Genomic DNA, 24068 nt, shown 5'->3' with positions numbered 1-24068 from the left:
CCCAGTTAATTGCAATTTCCGGGTCACCTTCAAAGGTAGCCCCACATAGAGCGCATTGCAGTAGTCCAAGCGGGAGATAACCAGAGCATGCACCACTCTGGCAAGGCAGACCGCGGGCAGATAGGGTCTCATCCTGCATACCAGATGGAGCTAGTAGACGGCTGCCCTGGACACAGAATTGACCTGTGCCTCCATGGACAGCTGTGAGTCCAGAATGACTCCCAGGCTGCGCACCTGGTCCTTCAGGGGCACAGTTGCCCCATTCAGGACCAGAGAGTCCTCCACACCCACCCACCTCCTGTCCCCCAAGAACAGTACTTCTGTCTTGTCAGGGTTCAACCTCAATCTAACAACTCTCAGCATCCACAACAGACTACAGGTCCCAGGATTCCATGGGGGGCATGCAAAATGTGTGCTCTACCACTGAGACATAGACATAGGCTATAGAACATAGATGCACTTGTCCAGCAGCAATTGAGGGTCTAATTCCAGGAATTACCAACATATATATATATATCAGATATACTGTATGAAGCCCTAGTGTTTTGCCAGTGACATTTGATGGATTTCCATGTGTATATATATAATCTTGGCATGGCCCATTGAGGGGAGTTCTTGGCATGTTAAATTCAAAGCCTCAGGACTGAAAATTTGTAATTTCATAATTTAAAACTCTGCTGGTCAATTTGAAATTTCAATTGTTTGAATTGATACAGCTGAATGCTGCCCAGCTCTAAAATGACAAACAATCCAGCGCACCTTAACACAGAGTAGCCCTGTAGGACTTAAAATAGGAAACAAAGGTTAGAAGCAAGGCAGGAACTTTTCTGCTGCCCCCCAATGGGGAATCCTGGCATAATCTACTTGGAGACACAGTTTGGCTACTTTTTGGTGACGGATCCAGCCCTGGTCGTCTAACCATCTCCTCTGTTGTTTTCTTTCCCCAGTGTGTGGGCGGCCAATGCGGTCGCTGCCCACCCTGATCAAGCGCATCATCGGCGGGCGAAACGCTGAGCCTGGGTTTTTCCCTTGGCAAGCCCTAATCGTGGTGGAGGACACGTCCCGAGTGCCGAATGACAGGTGGTTTGGCAGCGGGGCCCTTCTCTCCGAGTCGTGGGTGCTGACCGCCGCCCACGTCCTCCGCTCCCAGCGCCGGGACAACACCATCATCCCTGTCTCCAAAGAGCACGTCACCATCTACCTGGGCCTTCACGACGTGAGGAACAAGGTGGACGCCGTCAACCGGACGGTGGAGAAGATCGTCCTCCATGAGGCCTTTGACATCCAGAACTACAACCATGACATTGCCTTGGTGAAGCTGAAGGAGAAGGTGACACTGGGCCCCCATGTCATGCCCATCTGCCTCCCGCAGTATGAACATGAGTTAGAAGGACCTCAACCCAACACGTTGGGCCTGGTGGCCGGCTGGGGCATCTCCAACCCCAACATCACCGTGGACGAGGTCATCAGCTCTGGTATGAGGACCCTCTCTGATGTTCTCCAGTATGTCAAACTACCAGTGGTCCTGCATGCTGAGTGCAAGATGAGCTACGAATCTCGGTCGGGGAACTACAGCGTCACTGAGAACATGTTCTGTGCCGGCTATTACGAAGGCGGAAAGGACACTTGCCTTGGGGACAGCGGGGGAGCCTTTGTCATCCAAGACCTGGAGAGCCAGAGATGGGTGGCCCAAGGACTGGTCTCGTGGGGAGGCCCCGAAGAGTGCGGGAGCAAGCAAGTCTACGGGGTCTACACCAAGGTCTCCAACTATGTGGAGTGGCTTCAGGAGAAGACCAGGTGGACATTCAGGGGGGTTGAGAGGCACAGATGAACCTTTTGAGAGCCTTTACGGGCCGTCAGTTGTTGTTTCCCACAAACACACACACACACACACAGAGAGAGAGAGAGAGAGAGAGAGAGAGAGAGAGAGAGAGATATTAAATGTGTACAGCTGTTATTAATTGGAAGGAAGGGGGACCATTCCTCTAAGCAGCACTCTTGTCAAACAAAATCACATTTTCCAAGAGAAGGAACTCAACATGTCCAAAAGGGAACCAATTCCAGATCACTGTTTGATTCCCCCCAAAAAGAATTGCCTGGTGTCAATGTGATGTCTGGCGATTGACAGGTAGACATCCTCATCAACCAGACAAACTGCCCCCCCCAGGGGGCACGGGAGATAATAATCTGGCCTGTCCCTGAGTCTCCTTTACCACCCTGCAAAATGCACCGTTTCCCCCACTTCCAGTTTAACACCAAAGCGTGGAATTAAAATCCCAGGAAGTCACCATTTAAATGCAACCTCTAAGTAGTCGACTTTGTCTGATGGCCAGTATGTTGCTTAATTGTGTGGCTCAGAGAAAGAGAAGCCCCCTCTAGTGGTCACTTTCTGCATTTCTTTCTTTCTTTCTTTCTTTCTTTCTTTCTTTCTTTCTTTCTTTCTTTCTTTCTTTCTTTAAAAAATATGACTTTATCTGGAATCCCTCCCCTTGAACGTTTAAAACATTGAATTGCAGAGTTCGTGTCTTTCGAATCTGCCCCCAAACTCCAGTTCTGTGATAGTGATGGGGTTTCCTGTATCCATAAATTCAGGCTTTACAGTCAAACATTGCAGATTTCTTTGAAATCCAAGGCTTGCAAAATTCAGCCTGGAATGTTCGAAAGCGATTTGTGGGAATTTGGCGAATTCCATATTCCATATCACTCGTTTCTGCATAACTTCCTTGAATTCTGGATTCACTGTCAGGTTGATGCTGCCTCACCCACCCTGCCCCATCCCTTGTGCCCAAGAGAAATGTATTTCGAAATCATGGGATCGGAAGGAGACATTCACGTTTGTCCCTTTTAGAGGGAAAAGATGGCATTGGATCTCACCCTTCGGCCCTCGGTTAAAACTGCTTCATTTTTTTATGGCAGGCTTCCTCAAACTCGGCCCTCCAGATGTTTTGAGACTACAATTCCCATCATCCCTGACCACTGATCCTGCTAGCTAGGGATCATGGGAGTTGTAGGCCAAAAACATCTGGAGGGCCAAGTTTGTTTGTTGTTGTTGTCATTTAGTCGTTTAGCCGTGTCCAACTCTTCGTGGCCCCATGGACCAGAGCACGCCAGGCACTCCTGTCTTCCACTGCCTCCCGCAGTTTGGTCAAACTCATGCTGGTAGCTTTGAAAACACTGTCCCACCATCTCGTCCTCTGTCGTCCCCTTCTCCTTGTGCCCTCCATCTTTCCCAACAACAGGGTCTTTTCCAGGGAGTCTTCTCTTCTCAAGAGGTGGCCAAAATATTGGAGCCTCAGCTTCAGGATCTGTCCTTCCAGTGAGCACTCAGGGCTGATTTCCTTAAGAATGGATCGGTTTGATCTTCTTGCAGTCCATGGGACTCTCAAGAGTCTCCTCCAGCACCATAATTCAAAAGCATCCATTCTTTGGCGATCAGCCTTCTTTATGGTCCAGCTCTCACTTCCATACATCACTACTGGGAAAACCAGAGCTTTAACTATACGGACCTTTGTTGGCAAGGTGATGTCTCTGCTTTTTAAGATGCTGTCTAGGTGTGTCATTGCTTTTCTCCCAAGGAGCAGGCGTCTTTTAATTTCGTGGCTGCTGTCACCATCTGCAGTGATCATGGAGCCCAAGAAAGTAAAATCTCTCACTGCCTCCATTTCTTCCCCTTCTATTTGCCAGGAGGTGATGGGCCCAGTGGCCATAATTTTCGTGTGTTTTTTTGATGTTGAGCTTCAGACCATATTTTGAGCTCTCCTCTTTCAACCTCATTGAAAGGTTCTTTAAATCCTCCTCACTTTCTGCCATCAGGGTTGTGTCATCTGCATATCTGAGGTTGTTGATATTTCTTCCAGCAATCTTAATTCCGGCTAGGGAGGGAGCCTGTTTTAGGGGTCATTTCTTGCTTAATGCGCAAAGCCAGCCTTGAGCAACCTGTTGCATCTCCAGATGTTCTGGGCAGCAACGGCTGTGCTAGATGAAGCTGATAGCAGTCATAGTCCAAAACATCCCGAGGGGACTAGGTTGGCAAAGACGTTTTTTAGCCTTCAAGCCAGGTCAGCATCTTTAACGAAAGGAGGGGATGCCTGCTTGGGCATGCTAGCAGGAGGCAGCTGCAATGCTTTAATTCGGGACAGCAAATCTGAATATCTTCAAAAGCTTCCCAATGTGAAAAATCAGTCCAATGAAAGACAGTGGCCGTCACAGTTTTGGATCACTGGGGTTTTCTCAGCACTGTAAGGTCAAAGGTCTTTTCCTAATTTGAAAACACTCCATAGACTGATAAACTTTGTTTTAGTAAAAAGTAAAACCAGGCCAAACTACTCAGTCATCCGTCAGGAACTTACCTGAGTACAGTGGTACCTTGGGTTACATACGCTTCAGGTTACAGACTCCGCTAACCCAGAAATATTACCTCGGGTTAAGAACTTTGCTTCAGGATGAGAACAGAAATCGTGCTCTGGCGGCACGGCAGCAGCAGCAGGAGGCCCCGTTAGCTAAAGTGGTGCTTCAGGTTAAAAACAGTTTCAATTTAAGAACGGACCTCCGGAACGAATTAAGTACTTAACCCGAGGTACCACTGTAGTGGCACTTCACTGAAGGTCCATGTGCACCTTACGTGTAAAGCACATTTGTAGAGCAAGGAAGGAATGCTGGGAATCACAGTTTGCCCCTCACAAAGCTACAATTCCCGGCACCCTTAGCAAACTACAGTTCATGGGATCATTGGGGGGAGTGCTTTGAATGCATGGTGTAGAGATGGATGCAACTTTTTCCGCACACAAGTTTTGTGAAGGGTTTACATGATGCTACCCTCACCAAAACACACCATTTAATCCAGATATCTCATTTCCATGGTGTGTTTTACTCCCGGATAGGGAAGTTTTTAATGTCTGATGTTTTATTATGCTTTTATATATGTTGGAAGCTGCCCAGAGTGGCTGGGGAAACCCAGTCAGATGGTCGGGGTATTATTATTATTATTATTATTATTATTATTATTATTATTATTTCTGTGTACATGGTAAATCCGGATTAAAAGGGAAATAATACAGGGTGGCATTTTGGGAGGAGGATGTCATATGGATGCTGCAAAAACCTTGGATATGTGAGTTTCTCCAAGTCCATAGGGAACTACTGTGTGGAAGCAATGAGGAAACACTGAAAAAAAATCCAAAGAAACATGTTTTATGTTACTATGATACATGCTTAGAAAAACATTATTGGCTCTGTTACATATTTAAGAGATGTTACGCTGTTTGCTATGGGTTTTGTATTCTGTTTTGTAGCATTTTTACTATTTTGTATTACATTCCTTAGCAGGAAAGAGAATAAAGTTATTGTACCACATACCAAACTCTGCAAATCGAGAATTCCATTCAGGGCACTTCATGTCAGAAATCAGTGTGTTGCACCACTGACAAAACAAAACAAATTCCTTCCAGTAGCACCTAAAAGACCAACTAAGTCAGTTCTTGGTATGAGCTTTCGTGTGCATGCACACTTCTTCAGATACATTGAAACAGAAGTTTCCAGACCCTTCTATATAGTGAGAAGGTGGGGAGGGGTATTACTCAGAAGGGTGGTGGGAATGGGTGATTGGCAGATAGCTGTGATGAGCCTGTTGACGACTCTTAACGACTGCAATAGGTCTTACAGGAAAAAGCAAGGGGTGAAAAGGTGAAAAATGGCTTAGTCATGTATAATGAGATAAGAATCCAAGGTCTTTGTTCAGACCAGGTTTTTCCATGGTTTTGAGTTTGGTGATAAGTTGTAATTCAGCAGCTTCTCTTTCCAGTCTATTTCTGAAATTCCTTTGTAGTAAAACTGCTACTTTGAGATCTTGTATAGAATGTCCTGGGAGATTGAAATGTTCTCCTACTGGTTTCTCTGTCTTGTGATTCCTGATGTCCGATTTATGTCCGTTTATTCTTTGGCGTAAGGTCTGGCCTGTTTGTCCAATATAGAGAGCTGAAGGACACTTAAATGCCAACAGTGTCCGTTAAGCTAACCCACGCTAAGTCTCACCCAGGGCCAAATTTAGGTCTGATGAGGCCCTAAGCTACTGAAGGTAATGGGGCCCTTTATATGTCCAGCTGTCCTTTGCCAACAACAAATTGTCGCTGTTTTTTGTGTTGAATATATGCTATATGGTAAGTTATGGACCTCATAGGTATCTCAAGCCATTTGCACATAACAAAATAGGAGCCTGTTGTTGTTGTTTAGTCGTGTCCGCCTCTTCGTGACCCCCTGGACCAGAGCACGCCAGGCCCTCCTGTCTTCCACTGCCTCCCGCAGCTTGGTCAGACTCATGCTGGTAGCTTCAAGAACACTGTCCCACCATCTCGTCCTCTGTCGTCCCCTTCCCCTTGTGCCCTCCATCTTTCCCAACATCAGGGTCTTTTCCAATGAGTCTTCTCTTAAAATAGGAGCCTACACAACACAAAACACTGTTGCTGTATGTAGGTTTTATTTTGTTTGTTTTTTATCTTATATTTTGGAAATGTATATCCAGGTTTTCTTTCCTTTAAATTTTTTGAGGGCCCCCAAGAGAGAGGGGCCCTAAGCTGTATTGTTTATCTTATATGTAAATCCGGCACTGGTCTCACCAGCAGAACCAAAATGGCACTCCCAACAGCGCAGCAAATTGTCTCACCCCCACCCCACCCCTATCCCCACACATGCCAGGATGCGAGAGAAACTCCCTTTGGGGGTTCAATACGAAGCCTGAAATCAGATTCCCAATTAGTCAGACTTTTTATTCAGCAATGCATTACAGGACAAAAGAGACCAAAAGAATCTCTGAGAGCATTGCATTTACACGCACACTATATAGGAAAAAAATTGTGTCCTCTACTCCCCTACTATGGTCTTGACCTTTAAAGCCCTTTGTGGCTTAGAGCCCTCGTATTTACGGGACCGCCTCTCCTGGTCTGCCCCGCAAAGGACCTTAAGGTCCATGAATAACCATAGTTTAGAGGTCCTGGGGCCCTAAGGAAGCCAGACTATCCTCCACCAGGGCCAGGGCCTTCTCAGTGATGGCTCCGACCTGGTGGAATGCTCGTCCCAGGAGACCAGGGCCCTGCATATCTGAGGTGGATTTATGTCCAATGCACCGTGCTTCACCTGCCATGAGCAGAGTAGGGGCGTGTGTGATCCTTCACTTCTTGAGGAAGTCAGACTTTCCTCCACCAGGCCTTTTCAGTGATGGCTCCGACCTGGTGGAATGCTCTGTCCCATGAGACAGATCACCCGCTCTGAGACCCCACAGCTAATTCTCCCCTGGCCTCCTCACTGGCCCATGTAGGACCAATTCAGCCAGCTAGCCCTGGGAATTATCTAATTGATTTTTGATTTTTGATTTTTATTGTTATTCATGTTTTTATACTGTATTTTATGCTGCTTTTATAGTTAAGTGTTTTAAAGTGTTTTAAATCTGTTGTTAGCCGCCCTGAGCCCGGTTTTTGAACCGGGAAGGGCGGGGTAAAAAAATTATTATTATTATTATTATTATTATTACTATATCTCATCCAACCACAGTCTTCGAAAACACTTACTCAACCCAAGTATTTTTGCCGTACGTGCAGGGCCCTCCTTGCACCTTATCAAGAATTGTTTTTCAGCCCTTAGGCTCCACCAAAACTGGGGCTTTGCAGAATTCCTACCTCACTGGCCGTTCAGAAACATCCAGAGGGGACACCCCAGGAGCTACAGATAATACTCTGGGTTGCACTTGCTTCTGCATTTTGAACACTTGACGGTCCAATTGTTGCTGCTTCCTTCTTAAAGAGCTGGGTTGGCTACCAAAATGCTGGAAATTACCCAGTTTAAGGAAGAAATGTGGTTTGGGGGAAAGAGGGTGGGAAACGGAAGACGGTTGATCACAGGTGCTCTGCAGGTGGGCAGGGAGGGTGAGACTTGGAAGCAACAACCCCCCACCATAGCTGTCAACAGTCCCTTATTTGGTGAGAATATCCCTTATCCCAGCGCCGTGTCCCACTGCTGTCCCTTATTGATGATGTCCCTTAAATTTCCCGGGTTTCAAAGGAAGGAGCTCCTCTCCCTCACTCCCTCCCTGCCGGCCAGGGAGGAGGGAGGCTCCAGCTGTGTTGCTTGGCTGCTTTGCTCACCCAATAAGGAGTCTAAGAACGACTGGGGGGGTGGAGCTTGCATGCCTTGTGCCGATCAAATCGGCCGCGTTGCCTGGGGACTCACCTTTGCTCAGCGCTTCCCAGCGGAGAGCTGACGGTGGTTTTCCTTGCTGCATCCCCTTTGCCGGGTTGCTGCGCTGTGGGAACCACCGCTTGAGGCTTCGTTTGGCTGCTGGCTGGGCTTTCTGCCTTTGGCTCGGAGGGGCTCAGAAGTTGAACATACCTGTGCTCTGAAAATCCCTTATTTTGGCTGCTGATCCCTTATTTTCGAGGCTGCTGGTCCCTTATTTTCAAATCTGTAAGTTGACAGCTATGCCCCCCTCCCCAATAATGTTGAGGGGGAGGAATAATTGGGAAATCATGGGAACGTTCATCACACCAAGAGGCATCCATTGCCAACCAGCCTTGGAGGAAGAGAGAAGTCAGTGCACCGGGACTTATGTATTTATTGCAATTATATCCCATTTTTCTTCCAAAGAGCTCAAGGTGGTGTACATGGTTTTCTCTCCTCCCTGCTAGGCTAGGCTGAGAGGCGTTGACTGACCCAATGTCACCCAAATGAATTTCATGGCTGCGGGGAGACTAGAACCCCAGTCTCCCAGGTCTACAACACCATACTGTCTCTTGCTATTCTGGTTGTGATTTTTAAGGGAGGTACCGGCCACTGAATTATCAGGAGATGATAATCAGGTGTGATAACACCAGGGTATTTTAATTTTTTTTATATAAAAAAAAAGGTATACAGCCATTTCTCATTACAGTGGCCCAACCGGAACTCCGGGTCCCAGCTGGTAATATGGTCTCCATTTCCTTGCATCTGTGCAAGGGTTAAACCTCAGCCGTCCTCCCCCACCCTTGCTCTCTTTGTCGGGTCCCAGAGGGATGGGGTGGCTGCCAGCAGATCAGAAAGACGTGAGTTGCAAGGGCTTGGACTCGATGACCTTCCAACTCTGCAGTTCTATGATGGTACGATCTCCTCCTTGTTAAATCCACCCTTTCCCTTCTCTTTCAGTGTGTGGGAAACCCAGGTTCTCCAGGAGCTTGTTAGCTCGAATTGCCAACGGCCGCTACGCCCAAAGAGGGATCTCGCCGTGGGTCGCCATGCTGCAGAGGAACGGGCGCCCTTTCTGTGGGGGGTCCCTCCTAGGTAAGGCCCTCTGGAGGGGCATCCACTCTTGCATGTTGAAATATACTCAGAGTCGAGAGTGGATTTCATGCCCTTTATTCAGCTCATAGTGGTGAGGAAGAATGGAAGTTCCCCCAGAATGTCTGCTTTATATACATTATTTACACAATGGGCCCCACGTGATTGGCTAATTCCGGGATTCTCCTGTAGGCCAATCATGTTGCGGATTCCCTTCCACCTGCAGCTGGATTGGGTGGCTTCTGTAGACCAATCAGACAGCTGCTTTCTGGAGCCTATTGTTCTCGGACCATTCAGACTGCTGCCTTTTGGATCCTATTCAACTCAGTACATAACACATGTCTAGACCCCGCAACCACCCTCTCGTTGTAGAATAAAACACACCAGGACACAGATATTAGGTTAATGTTATTGGGCAAATTTTGGCCACAACTTTATTGATTACAGAATCAAGCGGTAATTGGCTTAGGCATTGAATGGACCAGACTATATCTGACTCCTGCCCATTGCGCAGGGAGTCTGGTAAGGGTAAACCACCAGAAGGGGGAGCCCCATCCATGCAGACCAACTCGAGCTCCCCCAGGTGTTCCCATCGGGGGTCGTGTCATGGCCCTAACCCCACCCCGGGCTTCAGACAAGATCCATGCCCCCAGATTCCTTTAACGGAATACCCTTAAGCTTAGAGGGGCAGGTGATGGCCACACGTCCCCTCCCCCATCAAAAGGTCAAACAATGCCTAACCGCAGAACCTTACAAAGTTGTACCGATTGCTGCAAGGCAGGCGAAAACCAAGTTGCCTGTGCCAATTTTGCCAAGTGGAAAAATTCCTACCAGGCCCCTCAATGGCGACCGACCGAGATCCATAGCAAGGCCAATGAAAACCTGAAAAAAGGGAGGGAGGGCAGGAGATTGAGGAAGCGAGCCAAGAGGAAGCCCTCCGGCTCGCACCCTCACTTAAATGGTCCCGGCCACTCTCCCACCAGCCAACGGATTGGCTGGCTGAGTGTTGACGTGGCTGGGATCCCCAGGGCAACACGGGACTTTGTCCTCCGCCCCTGGGGGGAGTGGGTGGCCACGCGGTCCGCCACAACTCCTCCCCCCCTTGAAGTGGAGCGGATTTCCACTTCGCCAGAGCGCTTGAGAAACCAGCTTCCAGGTCTGAGACTTCCTACGTCTTCATTGGGAGGAAGCAGGCTAGCAATTGAGGGCGTTGTTAAGTTGTGGGTGAACATACGACACAGCGATTCTTCAAACAGCTCTTGTTTATTCACAGGCCAGAACAGAACTGAACTGAAGGGTTCAGCCAGCCTGCTTATATAGAGCTCCAGTACAACGTAACTGTAACAACTTTCTGTAACTATCCAATCACTGAACGTCACTTTCAGTCCCTTATTTGCATATGTGGACCTGAACTATCTACAGTATCCCCCTGCTGGCCCAGGGTGAGAACTTCAGTACATAACAGGCATAATATCATAGAATCTCACAACAATGATCCATCCATTTTATGATGTGAATGCTATACTGGCATTCAAAGAACCAGAGAAACTGTACAGGTGAAAGCGACCCCAGGTATCATCCAGACCAGCCCTGTGCAATGCAGGAATCACAGCTAAATAATCCCCGAGAACAAAACGTTGGACCTCCGGCCTAGAACTCCAAGAAGAAGTCAAATGAGGTTTCTCCAGGCAGATCAGGAAAAAGATATCACTGCTTTAGTAGCTTCATTTTTAGCCACACTTATACCCGAAAGGGTTCCCAATGAACCGTCCTTTCGGGGAACAGACAGGGCGAAGATGAATATATAAGTGCACACAATTACCATGTGACCTTATATGTAAATAAATATATATATATATGGTTCAGAAAAATGGGCTCAGGGTGGCTAACAACAAATTTAAAACACTTAATTGATGCAACAAAAAACAGCATAATATACAGTATAAAATGTGGATAACAATAAATTCAGAATTCAAAAATCAGTTTAGGGGGAAATCCACCCAATAACCCTTAGATGATCACCAGGGCTAGCTGGCTAAATTAGTCCTATTTGGGCCAGTGTGGAGACCAGGGGAGAATTAGCTGTGGGGTCTCAGAGCTGGTAATCTTCATAAAAGGGGAGGGGGATGGAAGGAAGGGGGATAAAAGATCAGGCTGAATTCAAATTAAAGGCCAGGCGGAATAGCTCTGTCTTACAAGCCCAACGGAAGGAGGTTAAATCCTGCCGGGCCCTGGTCTCATGGGACAGAGCATTCCACCAGGTCGGAGCTATCACTGAGAAGGCCCTGGCCCTGGGGGAGGATAATCTGACTTCCTTAGGACCCGGGACCTCTAAACTATGGTTATTCATGGACCTTAAGGTCCTCTGCAAGACCCTTGACAGCTTCACCCTTGTTCCTTTCATTATCCCAGTGACCTGAAATGTTTTATACTGTGATGCCAAAAAAGGTATTTGATTTGATTTGAAATTTAATCCTACCCAACCTCTGCTTAAAAACCTCCAACGAAGGAGAGTCTACTACTTCACAAGGGAGTCTGTTCCAATGCCAAACAGCTCTTTGAAGACAACCACCATGTCACCATCTTAGCCCTTTCTTCTTCCCCAGGGAACAGGTGGATTGTGACGGCCGCTCACTGTCTCCACCATGAACTCGACCTGGAGAATCCTGTCCTCCGAAGCTCCGACGTGATCAGCCCTTCGTCGTTCAAGGTGATCCTAGGTAAGCGAGAGGCGGTTGCCCAGGAGACCAGCATGTGTCTCAGAAATCCTATATTATAAGGACATGAAACGAGTCTGCTGGATCAGGCCAATGGCCCAAGTAGTCCGGCATCCTCTCCTCACAGTGGATAATTAGATGCCTGTGGGAAACCTGCAACTGGGACCCGAGCATAAGAGCTGTTCTCTTGGCTTAGGGCCCTTGTATTTAACGGACCACCTTTCCTGGTCTGCCCCGCAGAGGACCTTAAGGTCCATGAATAACCATAGTTTAGAGGTCCCGGGCCCTTAGGAAGTCAGACTATCCTCCACCAGGGCCAGGGCCTTCTCAGTGATGGCTCCGACCTGGTAGAATGCTCTGTCCCAGGAGACCAGGGCCCTTAAGGGTTTAACCTACTTCTGCGGGACCTGTAAGACAGAGCTATTCCGCCTGGCCTTGAATTTGAATTCAGCCTTATCTTTTATTTCCCTTCCCTTCCCTTCCCCTCCCCTTTTATGAAGATCGCCCGCTCTGAGACCCCACAGCTAATTCTCCCCTGGCCCAAGTAGGACCAATTCAACCAGCTATCCCTGGGGATTATCTAATGCTTCTTTCCCCTAAATTGATTTTTGAATTTTATTATTATTCATGTTTTTATACTATATTTTATGCTGCTTTTATGATTAAGTGTTTTAAATTTGTTGTTAGCCGCCCTGAGCCCGGTTTTTGAATCGGGAAGTGCGGGATATAAATAAAAAATTATTATTATTATTATTATTATTATTATTATTATTATTATTATTATTATTCCTGCAGTTTCAGGAAGTGTTCAGAAGCATTACACAGTGCAAACACAGAGGCAGAAACCCTGAAACCTCTCACCAAGAGCAATAGCTTCTGCTTTCCACACAGAAGATGCCAGGTGCAATCCACAGCATCTCTAGGTGGAACTGAGCACCTGCCCCATCTGAAACCCTGGAGAGCCACTGCCAGCCTGTGTTGGCAAAACTAAACTCGATAATAATAATCATTTATTACTTATACCCTGCCCATCTGGCCAGGCCTCCCCAGCCACTCTGGGCAGCTTCCAACAGGATATTGAAAACACAATAGAACATCAAACATTAAAAACTTCCCTAAACATGGCTGCCTTCAGATGTCTTCTAAAAGTCAGATAGTTGTTTATTTCTTTGACATCTGATGGGAGGGTGTTCCACAGGGTGGGTGCCACTACCGAGAAGGCCTGGTTCCCTGTAACCTCACAGGGAGGGAACCGCCAGAAGGCCCTCGGAGCTGGACCTCAGTATCCGGGCTGAACGGTGGGGGTGGAGACGCTCCTTCAGGTATACTGGGCCTTTGAGGCCATTTAGGACTTTAAAGGTCAGCACCAACACTTTGAATTGTGCTCGGAAACGTACTAAGAGCCAATGTAGGTCTTTCAGGACGGTGTTATATGGTCTCGGCGGACTTAGGGTTATGATTCTGTAGAAGACAGCTTCCTGTTCTGGATACGGTCTCTCACACTTCCAGCCTCTCTTTCTGTCTCTCTGCAGGGAAACACAGAACCCAAAGAACAGATGACACAGAGCAGGAGCTACAGCCCCAAACAATCTCCATCCACCCATCCTACAAGGCGGCCACCTTTGAGTATGACATCGCCCTGGTGGAACTGTCGGAAGAGGCCAGGCTGAATGATTACGTGATGCCTGTTTGCTTTCCAGATAAAGCCTACCCAAAAGGTGAGGATATGGCTCCGTCCATTCACAATAATAATAATAATAATATAATAATGTATTATTTGTACCCCACCCATCTGGCTGGGTCTCCCCAGCAACTCTGGGTGGCTTCCAACATATCTAGGGACACAGGTGGTGCTGTGGTCTAAACTACTTGAGCCTCTTGAGGTTGCTGATCAGAAGGTTGGCAGTTTGAATCCCCGCAATGGAGTGAGCTCGCATTGTTCTGTCCCAGGTTCTGCCAACCTAGCAGTTTGAAAGCACACCAATGCAAGTAGATAAATAGGTACCACTGCAGTGGGAAGGTGTCCCATTGCGCCAGAAGCGGTTTAGTCATGCTGGCCACATGACCCAGAAAACTGTCTGTGGACAAACGCCAGCTCCCTCGGCCTGAAGTGAGATGAGTGCCACACCCCTTTGGTTTAGTAAAGTTTGACTTCCTTACTTGCCATTGTGGTGCGAGAGTAATAGTAAGAGTAAGAGTAATTTATTATTTGTACCCCGTCCATCTGGCTGGGTCTCCCCAGCCACTCTGGGTGGCTTCCAACAAAGATTAAAAATACATTAAAATGTCACACATTAAAAACTTCCCTGAACAGGGCTGCCTTCAGATGTCTTCTAAATGTCAGGTAGTTGTTTATCTCTTTGACATCTGATGGGAGGGCATTCCACAGGGAGGGCGCCACCACCGAGAAGACCCTCAGCCTGGTTCCCTGTAGCTTTGTTTCTTGCAGTGAAGGAACTGCCAGAAGGCCCTCGACGCTGGACCTCTGTGTCCGGGCAGAATGATGGGGGTGGAGACGCTCCTTTAGGTATACTGGGCCGAGCCGTTAGGAGACAATGTCGATTGGAGAAGCAGACAGCCAACCCTTTAAGCTGGCTCAGAAGCATTGATTAAGGCAGAACTTTAACCAATGCAGAATTACATTCCCATGGATTCTGAAAGAATCCTATCGGCTTGACTGCCTGTTTGCTCCTGAGCTCAGTTCAAGGAGACATAGAATCATAGTGCTGTCGAGTTGGAAGGGACCCAAAGGGTCAACTACTCCAAACCCCTGCGCTGCAAGAAAGTTCTCCATGGCTCTGGACACGAATGCCGATGCAAGGGTATAGGGGTCTGAGGTCGCAGGAGGTCAAAGATTCATTACTATTTCTGCAGCAGGTTCCCAGTCTCTGTGGGAATGCTCAGGGTGGCAGGAGAGGATATATTTACTAATATCCTTCCTAGCTTGAACTAGCAAGTATCTTTAACTTAGCAGAGTTTACATTCCCCTTCTCACGCACAGCAGAAGACGAGTTGCAAACTTGTGTGAGTTTCTTAAGACAATATGCAATTCCATCTGGCTTGTCCAGATTGAAATGTGTTCTAATATTTTCCTGGTAAGACCCCTTGAATCCCTCCTAAAAGAATAAAGACACCACGGTCTTATTCATAAGCAAGAAAAAGAAAGTTTACTCACGACCAGGCAGAGCAAGGTGTGATCCCTGAAGGCAGGATTTAGGCTTACAAACATATAAAATGTAAGAAATGTATAAAACAGGTTTACTCCCTAAGGGAGATGACCTGGGCGACTGCTTGGCTGGCAGCCAGCTGTTCATTCCAGGAAGTTCGCAAGACAAAAGGAAGATGGAAAAGAGGGAGAGTGGCAGCATGGCTTGTCCTTTTACCGGGAATGGAAAGGTCACACCACCCACTAGTCACATGCAAGGAAAGATGCTCCAGACCAGGAGGAACAGGAAGTTTCGACTGGCTGGACCAAACATTCCCTTGCATGTCCACTCTAGCAAAACAAGGAATGTTGTACTTGACTGCTCTCAGTGGATTACAGTGGTACCTCAGGTTACATACGCTTCAGGTTACAGACTCCGCTAACCCAGAAATAGTGCTTCAGGTTAAGAACTTTGCTTCAGGGTGAGAACAGAAATCGTGCTCCGGCAGCACAGCGGCAGCAGGAGGCCCCATTAGCTAAAGTGGTGCTTCAGGTTAAGAACAGTTTCAGGTTAAGTACTGACCTCTGGAACGAATTAAGTACTTAACCTGAGGTACCACTGTACATCCCACAGTCTCCTGGAGGTGCACAATCAGCATGAAAGGTGAGCTTTTTAGCCCCTGTATGCTCCAAAACTTAGGAACCCTGAAAACACAAGGTACTTCAGTTCCAAGGGAATGGCATGTAAGTTCTGTTTTGAATGATCAAACTTCATGCAAAATGCAACTTAAGCTCTTCCAAAAGGAGGTATCAGAGGTGCACAGTGAATGCTAGATCTAACTGAAAGGCAAAACAAAACAAATTCCTTCCAGTAGCACCTTAAAGACCAACTAAGTCAGTTCTTGGTATGAGCTTTCGTGTGCATGCACACTTCTTCAGATACACTGAAACAGAAGTTTCCAGACCCTTCTATATAGTGAGAAGGTGGGGAGGGATATTACTCAGAAGGGTGGTGGGAATGGGTGATTGGCAGATAGCTGTGATGAGCCTGTTGACGCACATAGAGATCTTTGTTGATAATTTAAATGTATCCAGGGGTGCCAACGATGGGTAGCCCAAGGGGGTGAAGGCCCCCCAAAATTTTCAAGGAGGATGCCAGGCCTCCTCCAAATTTCACAGCAACCATGGATGCACACGGTGTGATGTGCTCACCTCACTTGCGCACACCACGGGCCGTGCTCGTGTCACACACACAAACCGCACAGCACGTGCACGACAGGTCAGCATGTCACACGGCATGCGCAAGGGACATTGGGGCGCCTTGCGGCATGTGTGCACATGGGGGACCAAAAGTGTTCCACATCTGCAACAGGTGTTTTTGAGCAGTGGGAAGGAAAGATCACCCTAGGAGGGTCTGGTTTGCTTCATTAGACTGCAAGGTATGACACATCCTCCTTCCTCTCCAGGTCACCTCCTGAAAGGTAATAAAATGTCTGTCTTCTTCTTTTTCCCTCCCACTAGACACCATGGTCATTGTCAGCGGATGGGGGAAGCAGTTCCTGCAACGTCTCCCAGATGCCCTGATGGAGGTGATGCTCCTTGTCGTTCATTACTGTGTACATCTGAGAATGGAATGGAATTGCAGTATAGTTAGGGAGCAGGCGTAGACGTCTCAGTCTGAAATATCCTCGGAGTCGAGTGTGGATTTCATGCTCTTTATTCAGCTCATAGTAGTGAGGAATGGAATGTTTCCCAGAACTGTCTGCTTTATATACATTATTTCCACAATGGGCCCCACATGATTGGCTAATTCCGGGATTCTCCTGTAGGCCAATCAGGTTGCGGATTCACTTCCACCTGGAGTTGGGTTGGATGGCTCCTACAGACCAATCAGACTGCTGCATTCTGGATCCTATTGTTCTAGGACCAATCAGACTGCTGCATTCTGAATCCTATTGTTCGAGGACCAATCAGACTGCTGCATTCTGAATCCTATTGTTCGAGGACCAATCAGACTGCTGCATTCTGAATCCTATTGTTCTAGGACCAATCAGACTGCTGCATTCTGGATCCTATTGTTCTAGGACCAATCAGACTGCTGCATTCTGAATCCTATTGTTCTGGGACCAATCATACTGCTGTATTCTGAATCCTATTGTTCTAGGACCAATCATACTGCTGTATTCTAAATCCTATTGTTCGAGGACCAATCAGACTGCTGCATTCTGAATCCTATTGTTCTGGGACCAATCATACTGCTGCATTCTGAATCCTATTGTTCTAGGACCCCTCACTGCGAGAAGTGAGGTTACAGGGAACCAGGCAGAGGGCCTTCTCGGTAGTGGCACCCGCCCTGTGGAATGCCCTCCCTTCAGATGTGAAGGAAATAAGCAGCTATCTTCTTTTTAAAAGACATCTGAAGGCAGCCCTGTTTAGGGAAGTTTTTAATATTTAATGCTGTATTGTTTTTAACACTTGATTGGAAGCGGCCCAGAGTGGGTGGGGAAACTCAGCCAGATGGGCGGGGTATAAATAAATTATACCCCTACCTGCCCGCGGACTGCCTTGCCAGAGTGGTGCATGCTCTAGTTATCTCCCGCTTGGACTACTGCAATGCGCTCTACGTGGGGCTACCTTTGAAGGTGACTCGGAAACTACAACTAATCCAGAATGCGGCAGCTAGACTGGTGACTGGGGGCGGCCGCCGAGACCACATAACACCGGTCTTGAAAGACCTACATTGGCTCCCAGTACGTTTCCGAGCACAATTCAAAGTGCTGGTGTTGACCTTTAAAGCCCTAAACGGCCTCGGCCCAGTATACCTGAAGGAGCGTCTCCACCCCCATCGTTCTGCCCGGACGCTGAGATCCAGCGCCGAGGGCCTTCTGGCGGTTCCCTCATTACGAGAAGCGAGGTTACAGGGAACCAGGCAGAGGGCCTTCTCGGTAGTGGCACCCGCCCTGTGGAACGCCCTCCCATCAGATGTCAAAGCGATAAATAACTACCTGACATTCAGAAGACATCTCAAGTCAGCCCTGTTCAGGGAAGTTTTTAATCTGTGATATTTTAGTGTATTTCTGGTTTTTATGGAAGCCGCTCAGAGTGGCTGGGGAAACCCAGCCAGATGGGCGGGGTACAAATAATAAATTATTATTATTATTATTATTATTATTATTATTATTATTATTATTATTTTAGTGAATCTATGGAGAAGGTCCGTAGCTCAGGGGAAGAATATCTGCTTTGCACACAGAAGGTCTCAGGTCCAGTCCCTAGCAGGTGGGGTTGGAAGAGATTCCTGCGTGAAACCTTGCCGCGCCACTGCCAGTCTGTGCAGACAATACTGAACTAAGTGGACCAACAGTCTGACCTGGTAGAAGGCAGTTTTGTGTGTTTCACAAAGGAGGACCATTCAGGCAAATGAGGCCAGACTCGTCTTTATCCAAGGAGTCAAATTTTTTTGTTCTGTGTTGCAGATTGAGATCCCACTGACAGATCACTCAGTGTGCAAAGAAGCCTATCACAAGCTGCAGAAAGTTGTGACGGGAGACATGATCTGCGCCGGAGAAAGACAAGGTGATTCTGAATAAATGTGCAATTAATTGCTGCCGTTTTGAATGTTATTGTGTTATTACATTCCTTGGGTCTTTATACTCTTTTAAAATATTTTTTTGAATAGCTTTTCTGTTTTACATTTTAGAATATTCATTTAAACAACCTTAAAATACTTCCCTTCTTCAATGTTCCGTGGCTCATTTTACATACTGTAAATCCCTGCATATTTTACATAAACTAAACCATTCAGTATTCCATTGTTACATCTGTCAAAACTTATTTACACTGTTGAATTTATCTTAATACTGCCGACGTACACAACTTCCACCCCCACCCCATATATTCAATAAGTACAGTGGTGCCCCGCAAGACGAATGCCTCGCAAGACGGAAAACCCGCTAGACGAAAGGGTTTTCCGTTTTGGAGGTGCTTCGCAAAACAAATTTCCTATGGGCTTGCTTCGCAAGACGAAAATGTCTTGCGAGTTCCTGCGGGTTTTTTTCCTCCCCCCCCCCTTTTTCTAAGCCGCTAAGCCGCTTATCAGCTGATCCGCTAAGCCGCTTATCAGCTGATCCACTAAGCCGCTATGCCGCTTATCAGCTGATCCGCTAAGCCGCTAAGCCACTAATGGGCTTGCTTCGCAAGACAAAAAGACCGCAAGACGAAGAGACTCGCGGAATGGATTCTTTTCGTCTTGTGAGGCACCACTGTATTTTCCAGTCGTCTCTAAACGTGTTCTTCTTGTTCTCTTATTCTATATGTTGGGTCCGCAAGCTGCGCATATTCCATCAGTTTGAGTTGCCATTCTTCTTTGGTTGGGACCTCGCTCGTTTTCCATTTGGAGGCTAGCAAAACACGGGCCTTTTTTGAGACACCTGGGAATGTCTCTTTTTTTAAAATAATTTTTTATTAGATTTTCCACCGTGGTAACACAAACCACAAAGCAAGATGATACACAAAAACAGAAAAGGAAAAAGAGGAAAGAAGAAAGAGGGGGGAAAGGGGGGAACAATAAACAGCTAGACAATAATAACAAACTTAATTGTTCACAAATCCAACCTTTTAAACATATTGGTTGAGTTCCTCAAATCCCTCCCTTCTGAGTTTCCTTGTAATTAAAAGTAACAGCTTTCCAATATCATTATTAAACTAAAACAATTTCCAATTATAGTCCATCTTTCACTTTTCTTAACATTCTGAATCCCATTTATTTAATTATAACTTAATTTAATCCTAGGCCTATTTGTTTCTTTCAAGAAATTTCTAATTTTTTTTATATTACAATATTTGTTCAAATAGTCCTTGAATTTCCTCCAGTCCTCTTGAAACTCCTCTTCTTTCTGGTCGCGGATTCTTCCAGTCAGGTCAGCTAGCTCCGAAAAGTCCATCATCTTCATCTGCCAGTCTTCCACTGTTGGTAGTTCTTGTGTTTTCCAATTTTTAGCAAGTAATATTTGGGCGGCCGTTGTAGCATACAAAAATAATTTAACATCTTTCTTGGGCAATTCTAAACCTGTTATTCCAAGAAGAAAGGCCTCTGGTTTCTTAATAAATGTATATTTCAACATATTTTTTTTCAGTTCGTTATAAATCTTCTCCCAGAAGTCTTTCACCTTGGGACAAATCCACCACATATGGAAAAAAGTACCTTCTTTTTCTTTACATTTCCAGCATAAATTTCAGTCTGGGAATTTCAGTCTGAAAGGACTTTGTTTTCCCCCAAAAAGTACTTTTAAACATTTTTTTCAATTAATTGCAGATCATTTCCCAATACTCTTTTACCCTTTTACAAGTCCACCAGGGGTCTTTATACCCTAGGCTCTTTATAGGGTTGGGGGTCACTGGGGATGAGTTCATGGAACCAAGGAGAGTTGATGATCACTGTGCCAATCGTCCCCTTTGGGGCAGGGAGATAAGTGCCAGGATGTAGGTTGGATGCTAATCTGTCGTGCATGATTTAAAACAAAAAAATCCTTCCAGTAGCACCTTAAAGACCAACTAAGTTAGTTCTAGGTATGAGCTTTCGTGTGCATGCACACAAGAAGTGTATCTGAAGAAGTGTGCATGCACACGAAAGCTCATACCTAGAACTAACTTAGTTGGTCTTTAAGGTGCTACTGGAAGGAATTTTTTGTTTTGACTATGGCAGACCAACATGGCTACCTATCTGTGCATGATTTAGTTGAGATTCCTGCAGTGCAGGGGGCTGGACAAGATAACCCTCAGGGTCCCTTCCAACTCTACCATTCTATTATTCTGATTCTAGCTCCTGTTCTGTACCTTTGCAAACTCCACGTAGAACAGGTGGCTTTTCTGGTCTGAAAGATGCCCCAGCCCTTATTGTTTCTCTCTTTCTCACGCAGGAGGAAAAGACGCTTGCCAAGGGGACTCCGGCGGCCCCATGGTCACTCTGAGCAACCAGACTGGCCAGTGGCAGCTCATAGGGACAGTGTCTTGGGGCGATGGATGCGGCTTGAATGACCGCTATGGAGTGTATTCCAACGTCCTGCTGGCTCTGCCTTGGATTAAGCAGGTCATAGGAGAGCAATACTGAAGTCTCCCAACCGTACGAAGAACCCAACGCAAAAAAAAATTAGCATCTGCCGCATTTCAGAATCTTGCTGCCTCCAAAAAGTCTCTCCTTGCTCTCCGTCAAAGGGCGCCCCTGGTATTAGACCAGGGAGAAGCTTGCCCGTTGATTTTCGCCTTGGACACGTGGATGAGAAAGGCCTGGCCTGGATTCTACATCCTGCTGAACTGAACTCTGCTCCAATAGCTGATGCTGACCTGCTTCCCTGGGTTATTTGGTGATGGATTTGACTTTACGGGGACCCAAAAAGCCTGGATCAACGTGGTTTGGGGCGGTTTGGTTTGCGAAAACCTTTAAAAATGGTGCATGTCTTCTGCAGCACACAGTCGTGCTTGGAAAGGAAGTCTGTTAACTAGGACTCAAAATAAATCTCAGGGGAAATGCATGGCGTGGCAGCTGGAGACCATAGCTGTCAACCGTCCCTTATTTGGTGAGAAAGTCCCTTATCCCAGCGCCGTGTCCCGCTGCTGTCCCTTATTGATGATGTCCCTTAAACTTCCCGGGTTTCAAAGGAAGCAGCTCCTCTCCCTCCCTCCCTCCCTCCCTGCCGGCCAGGGAGGAGGGGGGCCCCAACTGTGTTGCTTGGCTGCGTTGCTCACCCAATAAGGAGTCTAAGAACGACTGGGGGGTGGAGCTTGCATGCCTCGCACTGATCAAATCAGCCGCGTTGCCTGGAGACTCACCTTTGCTCAGCGCTTCCCAGCGGAGAGGTGATGGTGGTTTCCCTTGCTGCATCCCCTTTGCCAGGTTGCTGCGCTGTGGGAACCACCGCTTGAGGCTTCATATGGCTGCTAGCTGGGCTTTCTGCCTTTGGCTCGGAGGGGCTCAGAAATTGAACATACCTGTGCTCTGAAAATCCCTTATTTTGGCTGCTGATCCCTTATTTTTGAGGCTGCTGGTCCCTTATTTTCAAATCTGTAAGTTGATAGCTATGCTGGAGACGCATTTGTGGTGGGGAAGGATCGCAGCTAAATGAAAGCGCACGTTGTGCACAGGTGGTTTTTAATTCAATCCCCATCATTTCTAGCCAAAAGCACATTGGGTACCAGGTCTGCAGAAGACTTCTCTACCTGAACCCCCAAAGAGCTCCCGTGAATTGGAGCAGACTGGGATAGATTTGTCCAGTGCCTAACTGGAGAGAAGGCATCCATGATGTCACAGATCTGGGTTGGAGAACCTGTAATGCTGTTGGACTCCAACTCCCATCAGCCCACGCCATCAAGGCGAAAAGTCAAGGACGTTGGGAGCTGGAACCCAGCAAGGTTCTCCGTGTCTGGAGCAGATATAAGAAGAAGGCAGCACCCAAAAATCTCAGGGACTTGCTGGAAACGCCACTGTTTCATTTTTGTTTTGTTTAAAATCTGTTAAGACCTGCCTTTGATTCATTTCTTTTTTGCATTGAGTACAAACATTCTCAGGGCTTTTTGTAATCCTCTCTAAAAAGTAATTAAACTTCTGCAAAAAGATAAACCAATTTTTTCAGCCTCTGCCAATGATGCAGATGGAGAAAACGTCTGCTTTGCCGCCCTCTTGAGTCACATAATGTTTACCACATGGCACTGACACCCCACCCTCCAATGTCTGCAAATGGTGCACTGCAATCCTATGCACATCTGCTCAGGTGTAGACACCCCCCCCCATTAAATTCAATTCCACAGGTAATGTGTATGCCTGTTGTGTTTGTCCATTGAGTTTTCTTGGCAGGGATACTGGAGTGGCTTGCCGGTTCCTCCTCCAGGTGGATCACGTTTGGTCAAAACTCTCCACTATGACCTGTCCATCTTGGGTGGCCCTGCACAGCATAGCTCATAGCTTCTCTGAGTTAATCAAGCCCCTTCGCCACGGCAAGGCTGTGGTGACCATAAAGAAGGCTGATCGCCGAAGAATTGATGCTTTTGAACTATGGTGCTGGAGGAGACTCTTGAGAGTCCCATGGACTGCAAGAAGATCAAACCTCTCCATTCTGAAGGAAATCAGCCCTGAGTGCTCACTGGAAGGACAGATCCTGAAGCTGAGGCTCCAATACTTTGGCCACCTTATGAGAAGGGAAGACTGCCTGGAAAAGACCCTGATGTTGGGAAAGAAGGAGGGCACAAGGAGAAGGGGGCGATGGAGGCCGAGATGGTGGGACAGTGTTCTCGAAGCTACCAGCATGAGTTTGACCAAACTGCGGGAGGCAGTGGAAGACAGGAGGGCCTGGCGTGCTCTGGTCCAGGGGGTCACGGAGAGTCGGACACGACTAAACGACTAAACAACAACAATTGTGTTGCCATTTTATTCAACCACGCATGTGGCTTTTTGAGATTTCACACGGTCATTGCTACTGCCACCACACACTTGTAGACAAATCTTTGCAAGCTTAAAGTGGAGAAAGAGGCTACGAGTATTTTTTAAAAAGCAAGCTAGACTCCATACCATCATTACATTCTGGAACTGTTCTGCGCTCCTGCTGAACCAGCACACGTCCAGCCAGGTTTGAAATGCAAAATGATCCTCAAGAGTCCCTTGCAGCTCTACAATCCTTGGATTAGATCATATATATTTCCCAAAAAAAATTATTGATTTTCCAAAAAAAGATTTAAGCAAACAACAAACATACATCTTAACTGTACTTAATCCAATCTTAGTAACCTTGTTGAGTGACTTCCTAGAATCCCCCTGGCTGAGTTCCAGAGTACATCATTGTAACAGTTTTCCAAAACCAATTTTCTCATAAAATTAACTTAATCACTTAACATCTTTCTTTCTTTTCATTTTAACTTTA

The 24068-nt window shown here is 46.9% G+C and overlaps 1 protein-coding gene across 2 annotated transcripts in view; it reads left to right on the top strand.

Annotated features, from left to right (window-relative positions):
- The window catches only part of MASP1 (MBL associated serine protease 1), a 101507-nt gene extending 79668 nt beyond the window's left edge, over positions 1-21839 (top strand). The window contains exons 11-17 of one of the 2 annotated variants that reach the window (XM_081862425.1): positions 948-1475; positions 9166-9300; positions 11904-12017; positions 13547-13732; positions 16681-16748; positions 18636-18735; positions 21078-21839. In XM_081862425.1, coding sequence (XP_081718551.1) covers positions 948-1475; positions 9166-9300; positions 11904-12017; positions 13547-13732; positions 16681-16748; positions 18636-18735; positions 21078-21268 — 1322 coding nt within the window. In that variant the 3' untranslated portion in view covers positions 21269-21839. The remainder of the gene's footprint in view (positions 1-947; positions 1476-9165; positions 9301-11903; positions 12018-13546; positions 13733-16680; positions 16749-18635; positions 18736-21077) is intronic. The other variant, XM_081862422.1, reaches the window with a different exon arrangement.
- Positions 21840-24068: the final 2229 nt, after the last annotated feature.

The sequence above is a fragment of the Podarcis erhardii genome (genome assembly GCF_964252035.2).
Source record: "Podarcis erhardii genome assembly, chromosome: 5".
NCBI lineage: Eukaryota > Metazoa > Chordata > Lepidosauria > Squamata > Lacertidae > Podarcis > Podarcis erhardii.
Note: the sequence above shows the minus strand (reverse complement) of the source record. Positions and strands in the feature narration are given on the sequence as shown.